At 42.2% G+C, this 21269-nt stretch overlaps 1 protein-coding gene across 1 annotated transcript in view; it reads left to right on the forward strand.

The window, feature by feature from the left end:
- The window catches only part of si:ch1073-358c10.1 (mitochondrial peptide methionine sulfoxide reductase), a 28700-nt gene extending 9236 nt beyond the window's left edge, over nt 1-19464 (forward strand). Inside the window, 5 exon segments of the mRNA XM_033325849.1 lie at nt 1833-1937; nt 11028-11108; nt 15659-15675; nt 19286-19426; nt 19429-19464. Coding sequence (XP_033181740.1) covers nt 1833-1937; nt 11028-11108; nt 15659-15675; nt 19286-19426; nt 19429-19464 — 380 coding nt within the window.
- Nucleotides 19465-21269: the final 1805 nt, after the last annotated feature.

Below are 21269 nucleotides of genomic sequence, written 5' to 3' on the forward strand. Positions count from 1 at the left end.
ATATTTCAGACAATCAGTGCTGCGTTTCATGAAGTGTGATAGAGAGTAGTGAATACTGTGAGCAGAAGATTTGCAGCTAAAATGATTTTGCTATATGTGCTGCTAAAGATGGGTTTTTTATAGCTAATTGTACCTAATCTGATTGTATGAGAAACTCCACTTCATGAAGTCACATATTATGGTTTTGAACAATAGGACCAATTAAACAAAAAAGGGCAACAGGGGGACATGTTGATTTGGGAGGCGGTCATCACCCAGAAGGCCATTCACCCTGCTGAAGTGTCCTTCAGCAAAACACAAAATTTCTAGCAGCTTTAGCAGTGCAACAAGTGTGGGAAATCATGAAGCATAGTCACCTTTTTCAACAAGCCATGGCTGCCACTTCGCATTTGTATTTTGGGGATTTTATTGTGTTTTATATCATTCTTCATGACTTTCCTGTGCTATAGCTGCTAGCCTTTAACTGCTTGCTTTAACCACAGCAGAATATATGAACTCCCACATGTGAGAGACTGTGTGTATGTACAACATACAATCACATAAAATACTGTCTGTGTATCATTTATGGATTAACCTTCTGTCACTGTAATGCGGTAAAAATCAGCCCCACCTTGACTGCTGTTTTTGTTTCACAGCATGTAGGTAACAGCAGCTTTTAGTCCCAATTTTCACCTTTGAGAATTTGTCAAATTTACCTGCACTAGACTTAAACACAGCAGCAAATATAACACTGCTAAAACACACAATTTTCTTAGTGGAGTACTTTTACATTTGTATTTTCAGTAAAAAATTAGAGCATGCTGCTTTAGTACTTCCTTGGTAAGAAAGGGTACTTTTAGCTGTAGAAAAATCTCAACTCAAGTATTGAACTTGTTTACTTTATACACCTCTGCTCCGGAAAACATTCATATGCACTAAAAAGTCTGCCCATTTAGAACTGTTTAAACGGGTGAGGTCGTCTATGTTCTTTTGGCACAAGATTGAGTGCTTGAGACAGAAAGTGGGTCTCAGGCCAGATGCATGAATTTGGCAGCATTTCCACTATTGTTTAAAATGCACCTGATGCATTTATATGTATGGGCCAATCTACTGTACCTGAATCTACACCTGTTCGTGTAAACTAACACCTTTGGATTTATTTTGGATTTACATTCACGATACATTTACTATATGTTTGCGTGAGGTGTTTTCTGCTCAGCTTCGTGTGTGTGTGTGTGTGTGTGTGTGTGTGTGTGTGTGTGTGTGTGTGTGTGTGTGTGTGTGTGTGTGTGTGTGTGTGTGTGTACCTGCATGTGACACCAAAAGCAACCTCCAGGTTGAGAATGCCTTTAGGCAGCTTGTTGAAGCTTTGGGGTCCTGGCAGCTGCAGACAGGAGCGAATGTCTGTGTGCTTTTGGCAACCTCCACCATAAGCTCCAACCTTTACTGTGCCTTCTCTCTCTCTCTCTCTCTCCCTCCATCTGAAACTCACTCAGTCACTCTCTCTTCTTCTCTCCTATTGTGCCATAAGCAATAACAGAACTCTGCGTGTATTCAACCCGAATGTCTTCCGCCTGTGGCACATACACTCAATGACACGTACATCCATGCTATTCATAAGCTCCACTTTGCAAAGTTGAACGGGCAGTTTTTTTACCATAAAAATATTCATGTGGGCTTCTCTACGTTGATTTTGGTGTGTCCAGGATTTGCAAAAAATTTAGGGAGAGGAAAAAGGACAAGAGAGAGGTCAACTAGATATCATAAACATAAACCTAAAAAGAAAAGAAAAGAAATACAACTCAATTTTTGATTAATATAAGTTGGTTTCTCTTCTCTTCTCTTGTCCTTAGGTGTAACAGGTCACGCTGACGTGGTGAGAGTGGTCTTCTCCCCTGAAGACATCAGCCTCTAGGAACTGCTCAAACACTTTTGGGAGAACCACGATCCTATACAAGGTAGCAGCATACATACACATTCACACAAACCCAAAAGTCGCCCTCAAATCAGACCGACCCAAGGGGCACGGGGTGTATTAGAGCAGAAGGATGATGCCCAGACGTGTGTGTCTGTGTGTGCGTTGCGGTGGGGGAGGTCTCAGGGGTGTAAGTCAACGCCAGACACTGTTAATGTGTCTGAGATCCAGCCATCCATGGCAAGACACACCAGTGTGGTGCATGTTCAAACCCCAACTGCAAAAAAATCTCTGTGTGTTGGAGCATACGCATGGAATGTACCTAGTCCAACATGAGGCAGCATTGTCATTCGCTTTACGTGATTGTGAATTTTTGTTTTACTGTGCGCTTTTTGTAAATTGAAATTGTAAATCACGGGAATTGCTGTGAGGGTGTTTCATTTTTACCTAATTAAATCAAATAATTAACAGGGTTATGTGGTTGGGTTCTGATCCTTATTCCCATGTTACACGTTTTGCACAGCATGCCATATATGCATTTCTTCTTCTTCTTTAATAGCACACGTTTCTACCCCACCTGTCTACTCTGTCCCCATCCCCCATGACCCATCTCTCAGCTCTTCAAGTCTCTTGCTCTCTTGTTTTCTCTGCTCACTGGAGGAGGTGATGTAAGAACATTAATGCATCGGGAGGGCACAGGGAGGGTGTGTGTGTGCATGTATGTGTGAGAGAGAAAGGAGAGGCAAAGAGGTACTCTGCTCACTCATATTGAATGTAGGGAGGGGCATGACAAGTTGGGCAGAGATGGATGAAAGATTCATAGGCCCAACCTTCAGTCTTAAACCAGGCTCAGTGACGTTGCCCATGACAGTCCTGTCATCTCTTTTGCATCTGTCATGATCGTCTGTGACCTAAATACACTAAAATGCCAGCCGTGTTTACAGCTACCGATCAAAATGCATAATCTCACAGATCAGATGCCTGTTTTCGTACACTATGTGTTTCGCATTACCTGTTCTGTGAGAGGCGGGTTTACGAGAGGAGGCAGAGGTAGGAGAAGCCATTGAGTATTGAGGTTTATCTGAGAACCACATCGTTCCTATCAGAAGAGATTCTTCTCCTCTTTATCGTAGCCAGTGGCAGAGACATGTCTTACTACCGGCAAAGACACAGGCAAAGTTGAGCCGACACACCATGGGGCAAAAGCAGTGAGGCCAAAAGAGTAGTCATGCATTTCCCCTGACTCACTGCCTTGTCTCATCTCATGTTTTATTAATAGCATGCAGCTTATTGTCTATGCACTGCACTACTTGTTTTATTTTTTAAGACCAACATATTCCGAAATAACTCCAAACTTTAATGTACAGAATATATATATATTTTTGGCAGGGAGTGTGTGCGTGACTTAAATGCGAATCTCTGCCGTGTCTCTCTTCTCCAATTCTGGGTTCACGTGCAGCAGAAATTCCTCTGATTTGACAAATGTGGCGTGGAGTGGTGGAAAGGGGCCCGCTGGCTGTGCCTTCACGCATGCTTAAGCTCCAATTTATTCTGTCCACCTTAGAGCTAGGCTTAAAAGAGAATGGAGAAATTAAGGAAGTTTGCTCTCTTCCCTTTTAACTACGCAGATTCGCTAGAGATCGTCACATATGGCGACTAGCCCAGGAACATTCTGTTTTCTCCTGACACGTATGAACACAAAGCTCATCCTGACTCATATATAAATTATGTTGGAGTGCATGCGGAAATATCATGTATAGATGCATGCTCAGTTGCATGCAATACGTCCTTTTAGCGTGTGTGTATGTGGGTGTGTATCTGCAAGTGTGTGTATGCACATGTGTGTGTGTGTTTCGAGATCTGTGCCTCTCTGCGTTGCCTCAGTTCAAAAGGGTTTAGTCCCGACAACGTGATGTCGGGCTGCGTCAGCTCCACCAATCCTGGCCTGGATAGCAACATTAGCAGCCAATCAGAAACTCCCAGCAGCCTTTGCTGTGTGCCCTCTTTCCATATTCAGCAACACTAGTCTCAATCTGCTGGCTTCTCTGGGATGTTGCATAAAGACCCCCCATTCTACACGCTCCCATATAATAAGTTTCTTATGTCTGTGTTATGACAACTCATCAGTAACATACCTTCACACACGAGGGCATGGAAATTTGTGAGCGCAGACGAACTTCTCAGCATCAAATGTCAACTGCATGTCAGAGGGCAACATCAGCTCTGTGTCATCATGACGGTTGGAACCATGATTTGATGTATTTCGAATGATCACTGCAAACACATCTTGCTGTTCTTTCATACGCTGCAGAACAATTGAGCGCACATTTTCATACACAAGCATACTGTTCGCTTCACATTATGCACAAGTGCTCATTATGCCTACTCACAGACAGCTTTACTCCATTTGTGCATACATGTGAGTAGGCAAAACACACACACAGTACATGCAGAGGGTGCACACAGCTGCACCAATGGTATGTCAGTTTGTTGTCTGAATACTTCCTTATTACAGACGTCAGTAGGCCTCATTTCTTTCCCTATAACCCCCATCACCTAAGCACCAACTAGAGGATTGATTTATTTTATCTGGCCACATCTTTATCTTGCTGTCAGTGTCAATTCATCCCTTTATGTTTTTATTAGTACTCCCAAATTCACCCACCACCACAGCTTAACCTATTTAAATATATCAGGTCTTCTTCTCCCTTTTCCTTTGATTTTCAACCCTTCACTTCTTTCCCCCATCAGTTTTTCCCCTTTCTTTCCCAGTTTGCCGCTTTCTCCTGTCTGAATTCCCCTTCTCCACCTCACCATTTTCACCTGCCCCCCACCCCTGTCCTCTTTGCAGTGAGCGGAGCGGAGGGGCGAAAGAGTGAGCAAACGGCCTAGAGCCCGTCAGCACATCCGCAGAGCAGTGCAGTGAGTCGACCGCTCCCTGAGGCCATCCGCTCATCACACAAACACACTTGCATCCACTCACTCCTCTTTTATCTCTCTCTCCTCCTCATCCTCCCTTCCCCCTTTCTTCTGCGCTTTCCCATCTTTTCTTTTGCTCCCCTTTCCTGCCTCCCTTCATCTAAACAGCCGACATATTTCCCCTCTTCTGTGTTTCCTCCTCAGTTCTTTTCCTCTCCTTTCCTTCCTCTTCCCTCGTTCCCTGCATCCTCTATTTTTTTGAGGCCATGCAGTATTTATGGTGTGGGCTGCTGATGCTGCGTCAGTGAACAGGCATCACAGGCATACGCTGATAGACACAAATGCACAAGTAAGATGGCCGATGCGGCAGTCCTCATTTAATAATGTGTGCACGTACATACAGACACTGGTGGAATCACATAGTAAAACAAAAAAAACATATATACATATACATAATATATATATATATGTGTGTGTGTGCATGGATATAGATGTATGTAGATATATTATTGGTTTATCAAGCAGGGAAATAAAATGTCATTTGAGCTTTTTCTTTTTTTTTCGGCTGTGTTGTGTAGCATATATATATATATATATATATATATATATATATATATATATATATAGAAATGATGTGTCTCAGATTTAGTATACATGCGCACATTCAGAATACAAAATATACATAAATCAAGTAGTCTTCCATCTGCTAAGTCATGCTGGTGGCGGTTACTGAAATGAGCATGAATATTCCTTTTATATAATATCTTCAGCCCAGGTGGCTGCGACACACGCCAATTCCCTGTTGGGGTACCCCAGTGTCCCCCTGTGTCACCACATCCCTCAATTTAGGGGTGCCCCTAACGTCTAAAGCCAAACCCCATAGGAGCTGACCCTGACCCCTGACTTGTGACCTCTGCCACCCCCACACTTCTAACCCATCCTCTTGCCTCTCCCCTGGTTGGCTTAGATTGGCTTGCTCATTACCAGGTGTCAGTTATTAAACCCTCACACACACTGACAGCTCTAATTTATGGAGATTGTGGCACGTGTGTGCAGCATGGGGGTTGGTGTTGGGGGAAATGGGGGGTCTGCGTGTCCATTTGATTATATTAAGTTTATAACTTATTTCCTCCTTGACAAGCCTTCTTGTGTTCATAAGGCTAATTCTCATCATTTATATGCACAAGTTCAGTTTGCATGGAAAAAAAATACTCACTCTTGATTGAAACAATATGGGAGAAAAACTAAATAAAAAAACAAGGGTGAGAACAGTAATAGAATAAGTAGTAATAAGTACAAGGGAGCAAGAAAACACAAAAATGGTTACAAATTTAAAAAAAAAAGAGCATAACCAAAACAGCTTCCATCTTAATATCAGTTTGTTGGCATTAAAAATTAATGATGAACCATACTTCACTAAAAATCATTACATATGGAGACTTTTTCTCTGACTAAAGATGTGCAGCATCTGAAAAATTAATACTTTCTTACAAATATACTGCATGCAGAAAAGGGAAAGTTACTTTATTCTGGACAGAGAATTGAAGATGTTGCAGCAATTTTATTGATAATTAACAAATTTTAATCACAGTCACAGTGCTCTGACAACATGCCCAGAACCATGAAGTGATCATGCACTGCTCCAGTACAGATAATAAGATGGAAGTTAAGAAGAGAAACAGAAAAGATTCTTTTAAATATAGATAGAAGTTACTGCAAAATTTACACAATGTGCACATATACCTTGGAATCATTATTCTTGTCGAGGTGCAGACTGTTTGCTGTTGATTGTCTCAGTATGTGTCACATCACCACGATCATGTCATTTTCTGTTTTGCACTGTATATTACATATACATATAGTGTGTGTTTGTGTGTCTTCATGCACGTGTTTACTCGTGCACACAAGTGTATGTGTGTTTGTCCGCTGGGGATGCTCTTACCATCCCAGCTCTGTACTCTGCCTCTGTCTCCAGCGCGTCAGGAGCGGCTTACATAAGAACAGGGCAAAAATAGCAGCTGAGAGAGGAGAGGAGGAGAGGGCTCTGCTGGCACGCACACAGTCGTAACGGGACCGCAGGGCACGGCACAACCCTGAATACTATCACGCACACACACACACACACACACAGAGGGAAAACTGCCTTTATCAGGAATTTTATTTCTTTTTTTATCTGTAGTGTTCATTTTTTTCTCAGAAAAGTAGAAATGGTGATAGCTGGTCAGACTCACCAAATGGTCAAAACTGCCAAATAATCTCTATGCTTGAAGTGGGTGAAGTTAATATTGTACTGAATAGCAGTGCAGCGAGGAGGAGGTAAAATAATAAACAAAAAAAAACTACTAACATTAGATTGTTCATTAGTACTAATTCTGCTGCAGTCTAATTGGTGCGCACTGCCGAATGCAATGATTCAGAATTCACTTAAAATTTTATCCCCTCCACACTCAGAACAATGCCAAAGTCACCAATTATGCAGAAACATTTCCTAATTGCGGATACTGACAATAGCTGAACTGCCGAAATGTTTATTCTTTCATCTGTATAATTAAATGATTTTTTTTTTTCCCCTGCTCATTTGCAGTCTTTTCTTGTTTTACATTTATTCGAGTGCTGACTGCCCTTCTGAGATACAGAGGGAGTGAGAGAGCAGAAAGAGACAGAAGGGAGGGAGGGACAGTACATAAAAAGGTGGAGAGGTGAGTCTCATCTCAGCTTTTACAGTTGTTAACGGATGAAGGATCGTTGTGTAAAAGACACCAAGGGAGAGTAGTTCGGGGTCAGGCCAGCGGTTCTTTAGAGGGCAGGAAGAAAGGGGCACATTTAAGGTGCAACACTCATCAGTACTGTGTCCTTACTCTTTACCAACCTGTAATTCCTACCTTAGTTTCTTTCATCTCTCCTCCCTCCTTACCAGTTTTTCACAGCAACCAGCATCCCGTTTAATCGGATTACTTTATTATTGTTTGTGCCCACCCCTCATTTCCTGCACACAAACATACACGTGTTAGGTTAGGTGGAGGAAAGGAAGAAAATCGGTGTGGGGTGGGGGGCTCAGTTTCCTTTCCAGAGAGGGAAACAGAATGAGCATGAATTGCAGAAGGGAGGATGGAAGGTGAAGTTAGAAGTGGGAGAAATAGGAAGTTTTTATCCACAACACCAGCAGGGACATGCTGAGTGGAGCCATTTTTCATGTAAACACTGGAAGAGATTTTACAGAGTTGCAAGAAATCTCAGCGGGTTTAAACACAAGCCCCCAAAAAGTGTATGTGCGTGTGTGTTTGTGCACTCAGGTTTGTGCATGAATATGCCTGATGGAGAAAGTAGCTACTCCCTCAGAGACTTCAGATACCCCACCACTCTCCCACTTTGTCTGATTTTGGTTTCATTTGTGTTGAGGGGGCTACTTTTAAATTTTCTGCTTTAGGGAGGCCATTAATTAATATTTTTGGCTTTGTGGGCGTAGGTCAGTGACCCTGAGAGGCTGTTTTTCTGCGTGCGTGTGTGTGTATGACCCGTTGCCCCTCCCCTTCTGCCCACCCCCCCATTACCCTCTGCTTTCAGAGGCGAGGCTCTCATGCATAATGCAGAGAGAACAGGGAGGCTCTCATTAATAATTACTGCCGCCTTTGATGGATGGAGAAAATAACGAAGGGGGCTGTTAAAAATGGAGAGTGGGAGAGAGGCAGCGGAGGCAGGAGGGAGAGCCAGAGTTTTTGGGTGGTATTTGCGTTCAGTTTGGAGTTAGTATAACCAAATGCTAGACTGATGTTTTGAATGGTGTTGATATGTTGATTAGGAAGTGACTAGTCTCCTGATGGTGGAAGGATCTCAGAAGATGTGATGACTCTTAAGTGGTGACTCTTAATTGTCTTCTCTTGCCGGAAGCTGCTCTTAGTACTCAGCTGTGTTCTCTCTGCTGTTCAGACATTTCATTTAGGTGAAAGCGTTTAACATGTTATAAAAAGTAAAGATAACAAAGATCCCTTTTTTTTTTATATTCTAATTCAGCATTCAAGCCAACAGTTTTATTAAAGATATTTTGTCCATGCACAATCTTGTATACATAGCATGTATATGTGTGTCTGTGCATGTGTGTGTAGATGGGCTGGTCAGAACCTTGGGGTCAGCAGCGAAGGTCGGGGGGAACAACAAAGCTTCAAGACCCCTGCCAGCCAGCCAATCAGAGGGAAGACTCTGGTGGACAGCCAGTGGTAAAGTAGCTCGGTGGCCTTTGATGGAGAGGCCACCATTAGCCTTGTCGCTGAACAACACCACTAGGGGCAAGATGGCCGACATCCAGCACTGCAGAGTCGAAGAGAAAGAGGTTGAGTGTAAAGCTCATAAAGAGAGGGAAAAAAAGGGATGTGTTGAATGATAAGCAGTACAATAATAAATTATTTCAACAGCTGTTGGGTGTATTGTCATATATCATTTAGTCTCAAGTCTACCCAGTTTCTATAGTGCTAATTACCAAATGACATTATGTTTTACCAGACACTAGGTTGTGTGAGAAGTGTTCTGTTCTGTGGTGAACCTAACTGCAAACTACAAAAACATTTGTGCAAACATTTCTCTTTGCTTAATTCACGGCTGCTGCGGCAGAATGGTAATTTTCATGTCATTTATGCAATGCATCTTTGATAAAATGAGACAATGTTGAAGGGAATAAGTTCTGAACAGAGAGTTATCGCTTCCACACAGTTTTGTTTTGTTTTTGTTTTCTCTTCTTTTATCATATTTGGAATTACACAAGCTGAAATTTTCATTGAAGCAAATTCTGCGAGGCAGCAACATTAGTTATAGAGAGTTTATTCAGTGTGTGTCGGAGAGCAGGCGACGTCTGCTTGTCTGCTCTGATTTGAATGAAGACCAGATGAATACTTACAGCCTTTATATCTGAACAGACTGTGTCAAGGATAGGTTGTGACATTATGATGTAAGGTAACATTTGATCTAAAGAGAATAAGATATGCTGATCACTGTGTCGGGGAAATGTCATTATCTTGTGGCTACAGCTTGTTTGCACATTCAGTCAAACTCAACATTAAGTCTTACACAACCTATAAGACATAAAAAAAATACATGTATATACTGTTACCACACAAACGGACAACCCTTAGTTTAGAGAGGCAGAGTTTTATTAGTTTAAACCGGCAAATCTTTACATTAACAATTATTATAAACAGTGTAGTTAATATATAATAATGTTAGGTTTATAGCCAGCTGCTTTTTTCTTTTGGTTCACTCTGATCATCATCTCACTGTCCACTGCACTCACTGAGCCAAGCACAAAATGTCTGGTGGACAGAGTTAGCAGTTATCTGGTGAACATACTGAAGAATTTAGCAGCTATATGCCAGGTATTTCCCTCATGAGTTAGTGGAGAGAAAACAGAGCTAAGAAGAGAGTGAACGTTGGTCTTTTGTTTGTCAGATGCACAAACACATGCTTATGTGTCCAGTTTGGCTCTGTCTCTGATGTGTTAATAGGCCACTGCTTGCCCACATCTTCACAAATCAGCTAAATAAGTTAATTCTAATAATAAGTAAAGTGATAACAGTGTCCAAACAGTGAATGGCCTGAATACTTTAAGTCACTCCATGTAACATGTACCATTTCCTGAATCACTGATTCAGGAAAAAGGGCAAATCACTGTCAGTGGACCAAAAGGCAAAGCTGCAGACGAACAGGCGCATCTCTCAGGCCAAAGATAGAGAAAGATGTATAAGGAAAATAATGGTGCTCTTCAGTAAAGAGGAGAAACAAAGACTGAGTGGGAGATATTAAGAGATGAAGGCAGAGAGAAGGCTGCCATAGAGAAGTACATGGATGCCAGAGCCGCTCAGGATTGTAGCATCTGAAAAGCAGAGAACTGGTGGCAGCTATTTGGCCTCTCAATCAAGGTACACTAGGCCTGGGCCTCCTCCAAGCACACTGATGTAAAGCTGATGAAAATGTTGACAATGCCACATAGATGACAAAGAAGAAGGAGAAAATGCATCCACCTACATGAGCCCACACACCGCAGGCCTCCTTAATGAAAACCTCAATCTTCAGTTATCTTTGAATTCGTTTAGCTTCATGAATTCAACGATGCAGAATGATGACATAATTGTGAAAACCTTTTACATGCAAATGACATAGTGTCTGTGGTGATTTTGGTACTTATCCTTATTTGTGTCTTATTTTCCTTTTGTATGTGTTTGCGCAGGTATGAGGCAGCAGAATGACAATGGTACTGCTGTTTACACATCCGGTCCTACTCACCAGGAGCAAAGGGGCCTTCCAGCAGGTATAATGTCACAGGTATAACATCCACACATGCATCATAAGGTTTGATTATGACACTCAGACATGCTGTTGGATATAACCAAACCACAATACATAATTTTGTCATCATTTCTAGTAACGTCTTTTCTTTGATGCTGTTGCGCGGTCACCACTCCAGTCTGTGGAGTGGTGGTGACCCCTTAGAGTTAGATGCTGTTTAGTTAAGCAAAGCCACCTCTATTGAGTTGATCCCTATCTACATTCAATCAGTGACGCCCTCTTTCTGAAACTGAAAGAGAGGAAGCGGGTCGATAGGTCATCGAAACTCATTTCCAAATCTTCCCCTTTCACTGGCACACGCGTCCCCCTTTTGTTCTCCTGCCATCCATCTGTCTGTCCCTCCATCCATGCAGCCGTTGATCCCTCCATCAGTTTTGGTTTGTTCATCTTTTCCCTCTTTGAATGGTACTTGTGGACAAACCCGCAGAGGGGAGCAAATTACAATTGTCATGGTTACTTAGGACTCCTGGGGTCAGTAGTCACAGGCCACAGTTGTAGTCATGTTGCTATGACAACAACCTTCCAACCTTGACCTTGAGCTGGGGTCAGAGGTGAGAGAGGAGTAGCAGCTGGGACCAAGAGAGGCGGTGAGGAGTAGGAGGAAAAGCAGGAAAATAAAAAAAGGGAGGCAATCAGATCGGGTCATGACAGGCAGGCTGTCAACTGACCATGACCCCCACAAGAGCATCCCATGTACAGAATGCCCCAAAGTCATAAATGTGTTTCCCTGCATTATGGGAGCTGAAAGGCCAAAATACATTCAGTGGAAAAACATGATCTTTAGTTGCAGTGTTTTATGAGTAACTGGTCCAGAGCTTTCAGTCAGTATATTTTAAAGTCAACATAACAATAACTTTTTAAAGTCTGTGGAACCTTTACAGACCCATGATAATGGCAGCTAAAGGGGCTTTGAAGGGAGGTTAAAAGAAAAATATTTTACTTGTCATTACACTATTCTCTCTCTGTCTTTTTCCATTTACAGTCACTGTGTCCGATCATCAGATTCCTGAGAAAGATTCTCTCCTCTAGGTATTCATTTTCATCCAAAGTGGGGTTTTTTTGGAGTTTAGCCTTTCACACTGCAATCACTAGCAGCGCTAATCAGCCTAACTTATTCTGAAAATAACAACATACAATGTGCCGAGCTAAGATTTGTCATCTCCATGCCAGGCAAAGGCAGAGAAGTCTAACCAGTTCACAGCAGACGCTGGCAAAACACACATTTGCAAATGGCAATGAGACTCTTTCCTCCTTCTCTCTCCCCACCAATGCTGCTGACACCACTGATCTGTCAACCACTTCAGTGCCACCTCAGTTTCATCTGAGGGCCACTGGGACATATATCTTCTCAAAGCAGCTGACACACTCTTAACCAAAATGGCAGCTTCCTTCCCTGAAATGGTTGCATTGCCGCATCGATGCTGAGTCTCATGAACGCCACGTGTGAGTGTGTGTTGTATTCTAAAAGGCCGATGAGCTCTAACGGGAGAAGTGAGTGCATGTTAGAGTGACAAGAGGGAGTGGGTGGAGGCGATCTAAGACAACCAGAGATAAGACAGGCATCACAAAATCCAGATTCAACCCCACTGCCAGCCCCATGACTCAAACACACTCTGTACGTACAGGCACACACACACACACACACAGACATACATTTGGCACATACACGCACAACCCAATGAATAATTAACCCATACGAAGAGTCTCTTCTGCAGGGCTTTCAGTTTCTTAACTTCAGCATTGGGTGGTTGGGGGGAGGAGGAGAGAGAGGCAGAAAAGCTTGTTTAAGCGCGAGAGCAGAGAGGGGGAGGAGAGGAGGGAGGGAAGGAAAGAGGAGAGGAGAAGGGGGTTCTCTATAATGAAATTTGAAATTTGCAGAACATCAAAGGCTTCTGTAGCCAAGCCGCTGTGGCAGCAGAGCAGAAAGGAGTGCAACCCTTTCTCTACCTCTGTCTCCCCCGTCTATCCCTCTCTCTTTTCCCCCTTCTCTCCTTCTCTCTCTCGCTCTCGCTCTCCCTTTCCGCTAAGATGTGTCTCTCCAGAAGTGGGTGAGGGGGCGGGGGTAAGAGGAGGGTGAGAGAGAAAGGATGGGAAGAGTTGATTAGGAGGAGAGTGCACGGCAGTGGTGGGATAGAGATGGGTTAGGGTTTGGAGAGAAATATGGAGGAACGGGGGGTTTTGTGCGTGCACGTGAAAAAGACAGTGTGTGTGTGCGTGCGTGTTGGTATGAACAATAGGTTTTATCAAGCCAGCTTGAGCATTGTGTGTGTGTGCACATGCATGCGTGTAGGGCCTTGGAGGGGTGAGTGTGCCCTCTGATAAGGCATCCTAACTTAATGAGCTTGAAAGGGGGATGCAGGGTGGGGGGGGGGGGGGGGGGGTTCAGATGATGGATGGAAAAAAGGGGGGATCATTTAGGGCTAGAAGTCTTCGGGAGAAGCCCGAGGGATGTTAAAACGGGGCACATCGTCGGCAGGTTTTGTAATCGGGCTTCAAGGCATACAAGCTCACATCTCTCATTTTGGAAAGTCTTCAAAAGTCAGATTTATCCCAACTATTGCCAAGCGCTCACATTTTATAGTCTCTCTGCGCTTTACATAAAAATCTTTTGGCTGTCTGCTGAACTGATCGATAGCAATGAGACATCTTGCTTATGTAGCTATAAAACAGTATCTGCTCAGATGAAAGAGAATAATAAAAAAATGTTAGTGGGATATTCTTCACAAATAACTTTTTTTTTTAATCGCCGCAAGGCAAATGCCCATGCGTGAGTGAGATATTGTCGAGCGCATTCCAGCTGAAATATTAAAAGCCGACCAGTTTTTACAACAATGCGGGGATGATCTTCTTCATCTTCTTTTTATTCTTCAAATGTTGAGCTACTTGTTGTCTGCTGTTGAGAATAGAAGAAGAAAAAAAAACGTCGGAGTGTGCACCACCTTAGCTCGGAGACTGAAGTGCGCACATCCGTTCTCCCTCAAAATGTAGGAGTGTTGGCTTCCCCGCTCACAAAATGTAGGAGCGCTCACTGAAGATTAGAGCCCAGCTAAAATGGATGCCTGACCCGCACTGAGAGAGAGAAAGAGAGATGAACAGAACAGGGCAGGAGGCAAAAAAAAAAAAAAAAAACTGTGCATAGACAGACGCACAGAGGGAATACACATCTTTTTGCTCACACACAGCCGAAGTGATGTACATGAATGTGGTGCGTATATTGGATTTCACAGAACCTCACAGTAACAAGATCCATAATGTCCCCTTTCAGAATGTTTTTCCCTATTTCATGCTTCACTTTTCTATATTCAGGCTAGATGTTTTGTGTTGTGTGCTTTTTTTCACTACAGTTTTCATTCAGTCAGCCTCCCAGTGATCTCCTGTGCTCTTTCTATACTTCACGCTATCTCTCTCTGCATGTCTCTGCACCATCTCTGTCTTTTTCTCTCCCTGTGTTTCTTCTTCATCCTTTCTTCATCACTACCACCCCGTTTTCTCTCTCGCTGAGGTCATTGAGGGCAAGTCGATAAGTATCATGTCAGGCTATTTCATGTGTTTTCAGGCAGAGCCACAGTCTATCCATTCAGCACTGTACCACAGAGCTGCTTAGTGGTTCACAAAGCATATTTACATTTTTAGGATGTTAAAGGGTTTTGTTTTGTGCAGCAGTGTTCATGGTTGTAGCTGATGGACATACATGTAGTACACAGAAGCATAATGGATTTCCGTTATACACAATTAGAGTGTCAATTATATATTATTACGTATAAGGTACGTATAGTACATATAAAAGTAATCTATATTTAATCTATAAATATAGTTAACACCCATATTCTAAATACAAATATTGAGATAATCTCATACTACCTATGCACAATGTGCATTTTAACACTAGCACAGCATGCCCTGTGATGACTAAATTACATCCATGCCAATCAAGCACATTTGATTTTGAATTTAAATCTATACTGAGATGAGTCTATAGGAAAACAATAGAGGTGACTAAATGAAAAAAAGGGGGTCCACACACCAGTAACAGAAGTGGACTGTGGGGTGATTACGTAAATCACTGAATTGAGGTCATATCCCTCTTCAAATGTCTTAACCATGAGTCATTGAGTGTCACAAACTCTATGTCAGTGCACGTCTCTTGCCCACCACTCTGCAGCCCCTAGGCTTTCTGAGGGATAACGACAGAGAGACAAGACAGTGGCATAAAGAAGAGAGGAGTGAGTGCATTTTCCTTCCTCCTGCTCCTCCTCTTCTTCTTCCTCCACCTCCACCCTCTCTTGGGGTGTCACGTCCTATTTGTGTCCCAGGGCCGTCTCTCTGGCGATGGTGATGGCAAGAGGGGCTCTCTCGCTTGGCTGGAGAGCAGGGAGGACTTGGTAGCACGAAGCGATGGTCTGTGCTCACATGGGAGAGCGAATCAGCCATGGAGGGAGATGGGGAGAGAGAGAGAGAGAGAGAGAGAGAGAGAGAGAGAGAAATGCACCCGTTCAGCCATGTCTTTGACAGGGGAGTCTTTCCGACAGGCGTGAAGAAAAGAAGGGCTGACTGGGCTGAGTGAGCTCAGCCCTGGACACACACACAAACATGTTTTTGTCACTTACGAGGACATTGTATTGGCTTATAATCCCTCCTCCAAGATTTAACCAAACATTATCCACAGCCACACCATGCCAACACTAACCATGACCGTAAGCCAAGCCTTACCCTGAAATTCAGATGTTTGTCTTATAGATATAAACAAAATACGAATGCACACACACACACATTTTTTTCTCTCAATTTACCCACAATTTAGACGTCATATACTGTATCAAGTGCTCAACAGAGGACATCTATATTGTTGTTCCTGTGTATAATTTTCTGTCCTCCATCTTTACCATTTTTACCCTCCACATTATCCCTCCATTCCTCAGCTGCAGCTGCAGTGAGAGAGAGAGAGAGAGAGAGAAAGCGAAGGCACATAAGGTTATACACAGTGGTGTGACGCCATGCATTCTGATTTATAGATCTAAAATGGCCGCTATGTTGTGACTGCTGGATGCAGAGTGAGGGAGCTGCACGGGGGTGTACGTTTGCTTGGAATAGCAGACCTTTTCTTAGACATTGTGCTTGTGTGAAGCGTCCCCTGCCCTGGAGGGTTCACTACTACCGTGGTTTGGTGGTGCTGACTGATTAATTAGGCCATGATGTACAAAGCCCCATGCTTGTGTCTGCTGTTTTACTACAGTGCTGTTGGATATAGGCAGGGGAACAGTCTGTGAGCTCTGTTGTTCTGTAGCTTGGTTTTGGACATTGGGTTGTTCCTGCAGGGAGATTAGAGTCTTCACATTGTAGTGGCCGCCACTGAGGACTTAGAGGTCAGATGCTGCCTCAGCCTCTCTGTGGGGCATGGAGCTTTGATTTACTGACTCTACTGCATCACCTCCAAAACACACACATGCACACACACACACACACAGACACAGCTAGTGCCACACTGCCTCCATGTGGACAAAACTACACATTACCCTTTCACTGACATGACTTCCTCTTTAAAACATTTTTAAGTAAATCGTTCTCTCTTACTTGTGCAGTTGACCTAGTTAATAGAGATACAGAGTGGAACTTGTTCTTTCATAGCCAAAATAATTTATTTCATGCTTTAGTTATTCTGCTAATACCAGCAGCTGCACAAGATGTGTGCCAAGATGTTTTAACAGTATCTCTGGCATATTCATCTGGTTTGATATATTTCTTACACAATAAATTGTGACATATACAATTAACAAAAGGAACAAACTTAAACGAGTGGAGAAACATAAAACTGCAGATGCTTTTATACAAGCCACAGATATTGTTGAAAACACTAAGGTCAAATGCTTGGTACAACCAGTAGGGGATTTTTGCATGGAGCACATTTTAAAGTGACTCACTCCAGCATTTTCAGACTATACATACATAACTGTCAGAGTTAGACAGTTTTTTCTAATTTCTTATTTTGACAGTGTGGAAAAGAGTTCAAATAGATGATGTGAAAGCATGAAATGTTTGTTTTGTCTTGTACAGTCACCAGATAAAAACCATGGGAGATTCGGAACCAGTGCACTATCCACCATCAACACCAAATGAGAGAATATCTCTCATAAGAACAGTGTTTATCCCCCTGTTCGGATTTCAGACACTTGTCGAATCAATGCCAGTCTCCTGGTAAACCAATATCTTACTAGAAAATGTCTATATAGCTTATCACCAAGACCTAATAAATATATTTCACTTATCTATATGTTTCTGTGCTAAACAGGAAATTTAGTTGTTTTTATTTCACCACTCGGGGGCAGTAAAACACCTATAGACACATCATTAAATCAGTTTCAAACTAATGAGTAAAGCAGTAAAGCACAGCATACCTCAACGTCTGTGAGATGTATCTGCCTTTTTTGTTCCCAGCTGGTCCCTGGCCTTCCCTGTCTGCTGGCTACTGCTGAGCAGGTATACAGTCGTTGGTTTATTGGAGCTTGTCCACTGGTAAAGGTTATAGGGTTAATGAGGGCATTGAGACATTGTGGTTCACAGAATGAAAACAATAAGCTACAACCTATTTGGAAGGATTGCAAAGTTGGATGATAATTCTCTGTGGGTTCGTCTCTGCAAGCAGCAGCATCATATACATAATTTGAGAACATAAAAGGTTGGTTATTGCTTTAAAGTGGCACTCACATGCTGGGATGTGTGCCATCTGACTAGCCCTACATGGTCATACTCAAAGGTTAAAATGAGTATTTCGCCATATTTATGCAGAACTATGGCGCTTTGAAACACAAAGGACATGCAGGTGAACAATGAAAAAGCACACAGCAGCTCTTTGAGAAATTTTACTCAGACCTTTTGATACCTTTGTCCTGCAAACTCAAGCTGACCACAGCCTTCATAAATCTTTAATTCACCAGTTGTTCACCTCTGTTCCCCTTGAAGAGAACGGGGCCTGCCCATCTTTGAATAGTGGAATCCATGATAGTACCATGCAGACAGACAGGACATATGCAGAAGCTGATGGGAACAGATTGAGCCTGGATTGAATACATCCTGCTAATGTTTCATGATGCTTGTTGAACTCTGCCAATTGACGCCCCCACAAAACAAAGCTCCTCCGTGCTGCACAGTGCACACTGTTCTGAGGTGTAGCACGCTACATGCAGACGACTTGTTGCCCACAGACGGTCCCAGTACACCTCAAACCTGCTGTTTTGTCAGCTCTCAGGAGCACTGATCTAGAGGGGACTGAATACTTGTATTATTAGATAGAGAAAACCACTCAGCACAGCAGGTATACCTTTGATAAATCTGTCAGAGGTGTTTAGTGTGTGTATGTGTCTGCGTGCTTTTTTAGTGTGTTTGAAGCCTTCTCTGAAGGTGTTTAGAAAAGTGTAAGTGTGAAAGTGTCTTAAGGAGTTCTCAAAGAGAGCGGATACTCTTTGATGCTTTGTCCCACAGAGAGAGCCACAGAGGCAAGCTGCACTACAAAAAGAAAAAGATGTTCCTTTCTTCTGTCACTCAATCACCCTGCTTTCTAGTCGAGGAGCAAAAACTCTTTACTATATTAGTTAGAGGTATTGAAAGTTCACATTCAATACACTGCAGAATAAAACAACCATTTAAGAGGCGTAATCTTTTTGAGAAAGTTACACCAATCGCAGAAAGTAGAGCTGAATCTGTGTCATGACTTTGGTGATGGAAACAGGTTGCAGAACACATGAAACCGCTGAGTGCTAGGCATATTTTCCTCATAGACAGGTTCTGTCTTAGACAACCTTGAATATTGCTTCAAGTCTTAGATGAGGCTTTAAGTCATTGTCAGTGAAAATACGTGCATAGGAAACAGTTCATAAGGAGATTGTGGTAACTGTTGCAGTATTAACTTACAGTGTTCACTGTATATACTGTCCATGGTTTATCAAGCTTGAACGGTGTAGATTTCTAAAGAAACATTCTCGCTTGTTTATTTAGTCACAGACTAATATGTCTGGTTAATAATGTAATTATTTTGAATAACTGCACCGTATACTTATCGTAAAGTGCATCATTTTTAATCAACCTAAATAAAAAGCTCTTCATTCTACTCGTAATTCATCTGATGTCTGTATTTATTTCCTGTAGGACCTGGATAAAAAAGGGTTCTGCCCCATCCCAACAGAGATCTTGGAGGGGCAGCAGTTTTACTATTCTGAGGACTATCATCAGCAGTACCTGAAGAAGGAACCTAAAGGCTATTGTGGCCTTCAAGGCACCAGGGTCACTGGCTACTAGCCACTGGAGCTGAGAAGGATGAACTGTAAGAATTGTGTGGTGAGAAAGAGGAAAAGCAGTTGACAGATGAGGATTTTTGTAGGTATTAATGTTTTAAATAGCTTTTTACTCTAATAGATAAATTTCAATAGATGTATTTTCAGTGTTCTTGACCCTTGTATTTTCAATATGATTACATATAAGTAAACAAATTAATTAATTAGCATTAGTTACTAAGGACTTTCATTCAAAGATTTGAATATTGTCAGATTTGAAGACAACAACTCTCAAAAACAAAAGTAAAACTGCTTTATCAAAGATAAAAAAAAGACATTAATATATAGTCAAAAACAAAATGTTAGTGATAAGAAAAAAAGGTAAGGAATACATTAGGTAAATGAATCAAGTGATAGAGAAAAACTGCAGTAACCTTCATCTAACATATGGTGGCGATGTTTCTCAAGCTGAATCTCCAGCTGAATAGTTTTTACAGTGACATACTATAGGTAAGAAACTATGTCAAACCTTTGTCTTCCACAGTTGGTGGATAGGATATTAAGGGCTTTCCAATCCGGCAACATGTTTACGTAAGAGCACTTTGACCGAACCCGGAAATGTGCTGTCAAATTAACAGATTATCTTAAATGCAGGATCAGTAGCTTAGTGAAAGGTGAACACAATAATAACAACTTGAATGTAAACATGTTTACATTTTATTGTGAATAACAGATCTAACCGGAGAACCTGCTCACTTTGAAAATAATAAATGATACGCTTTCAAATGTTTGTTTATGTAGCGTGAGGTGTGATCTTACGTGTTTTTCGCCCACATAGCTATATTTATATATGTATTAGTATAAGATAAACCACTGCTCAAATTATTTGTCCCCTTTTTGCCCCATTTAAGAAGGGGCATACCACACCATTGACAGACGAATATGACTCACTGTGACACACACATACATATTCAGAGACCACTCATACTGGGTCGCAGAATGAAACACTCGAGGCACTCATGTATGCAATATGATACACACTTTGCTTACTCTCACTCCACTCCCCCAAACACGTAATTATGAATAAATAGCCCTATTATACACCGTATAATTACAGATCATAGAGTACTGAGCAGTTACTGAATAAGCATTGTGTACAGTGCCTTTTATAATTAAACATGTTAACCTGAAAGTCTGTCTAAAAATGAAAATCACACTCATGGTTACACTCTAAAATACAGAGATGATATCTAGAAAAAGCTTTTTGGTCGACCGCAGTAGTGTGATTCACCCCGCTCTCGTTTTTCCCCCTCCCTCTCTGCTATCTTTCTTTCTTTGTCTGTGTGTATGTGTCACATCCTGACACCTGTGTGTAGGTGTGGACCAGGGCACAGGTGCAGGTGCAACCTCTCAGGGCCTATTTTAGTATTGGGACAGATATTTTTGCATGTGTCTGCATGCAGCAGCCGTGTGTGTGTGTGTGTGTGTGTGTTGGGGCATGTGAAGCTGTGGCTTGCTTGATCGAACCACGCTGAGTGGTATGTGGTTGGGCCAGCTAGCTGTTTTCCAGTGCCTGCCTATATTTTTGCATGCTCTTGTGTTTTGTCAAGTATGCAAGAAGAGATAACCTTTTAATAAAGTGATCTTCATTTCCTTAGAGGATAGCGTGAAGGCTTTAATCGCAAAGTAAAATCTGTTTTTCCGCCCTCTGCAATGATGTCTGACTTCAGCAAGAGATGCCTCCATGAAGCATGACACGATACTGTATATTTCTGCCACATTACAGAAAAGACATTATCGCAAACTAAAATGATGAATAGATTAGAAGTAGGAAGAAATTTGCACGAGATAAATTTAAT

Source organism: Anabas testudineus, chromosome 22 (assembly GCF_900324465.2).
Source record: "Anabas testudineus chromosome 22, fAnaTes1.2, whole genome shotgun sequence".
NCBI lineage: Eukaryota > Metazoa > Chordata > Actinopteri > Anabantiformes > Anabantidae > Anabas > Anabas testudineus.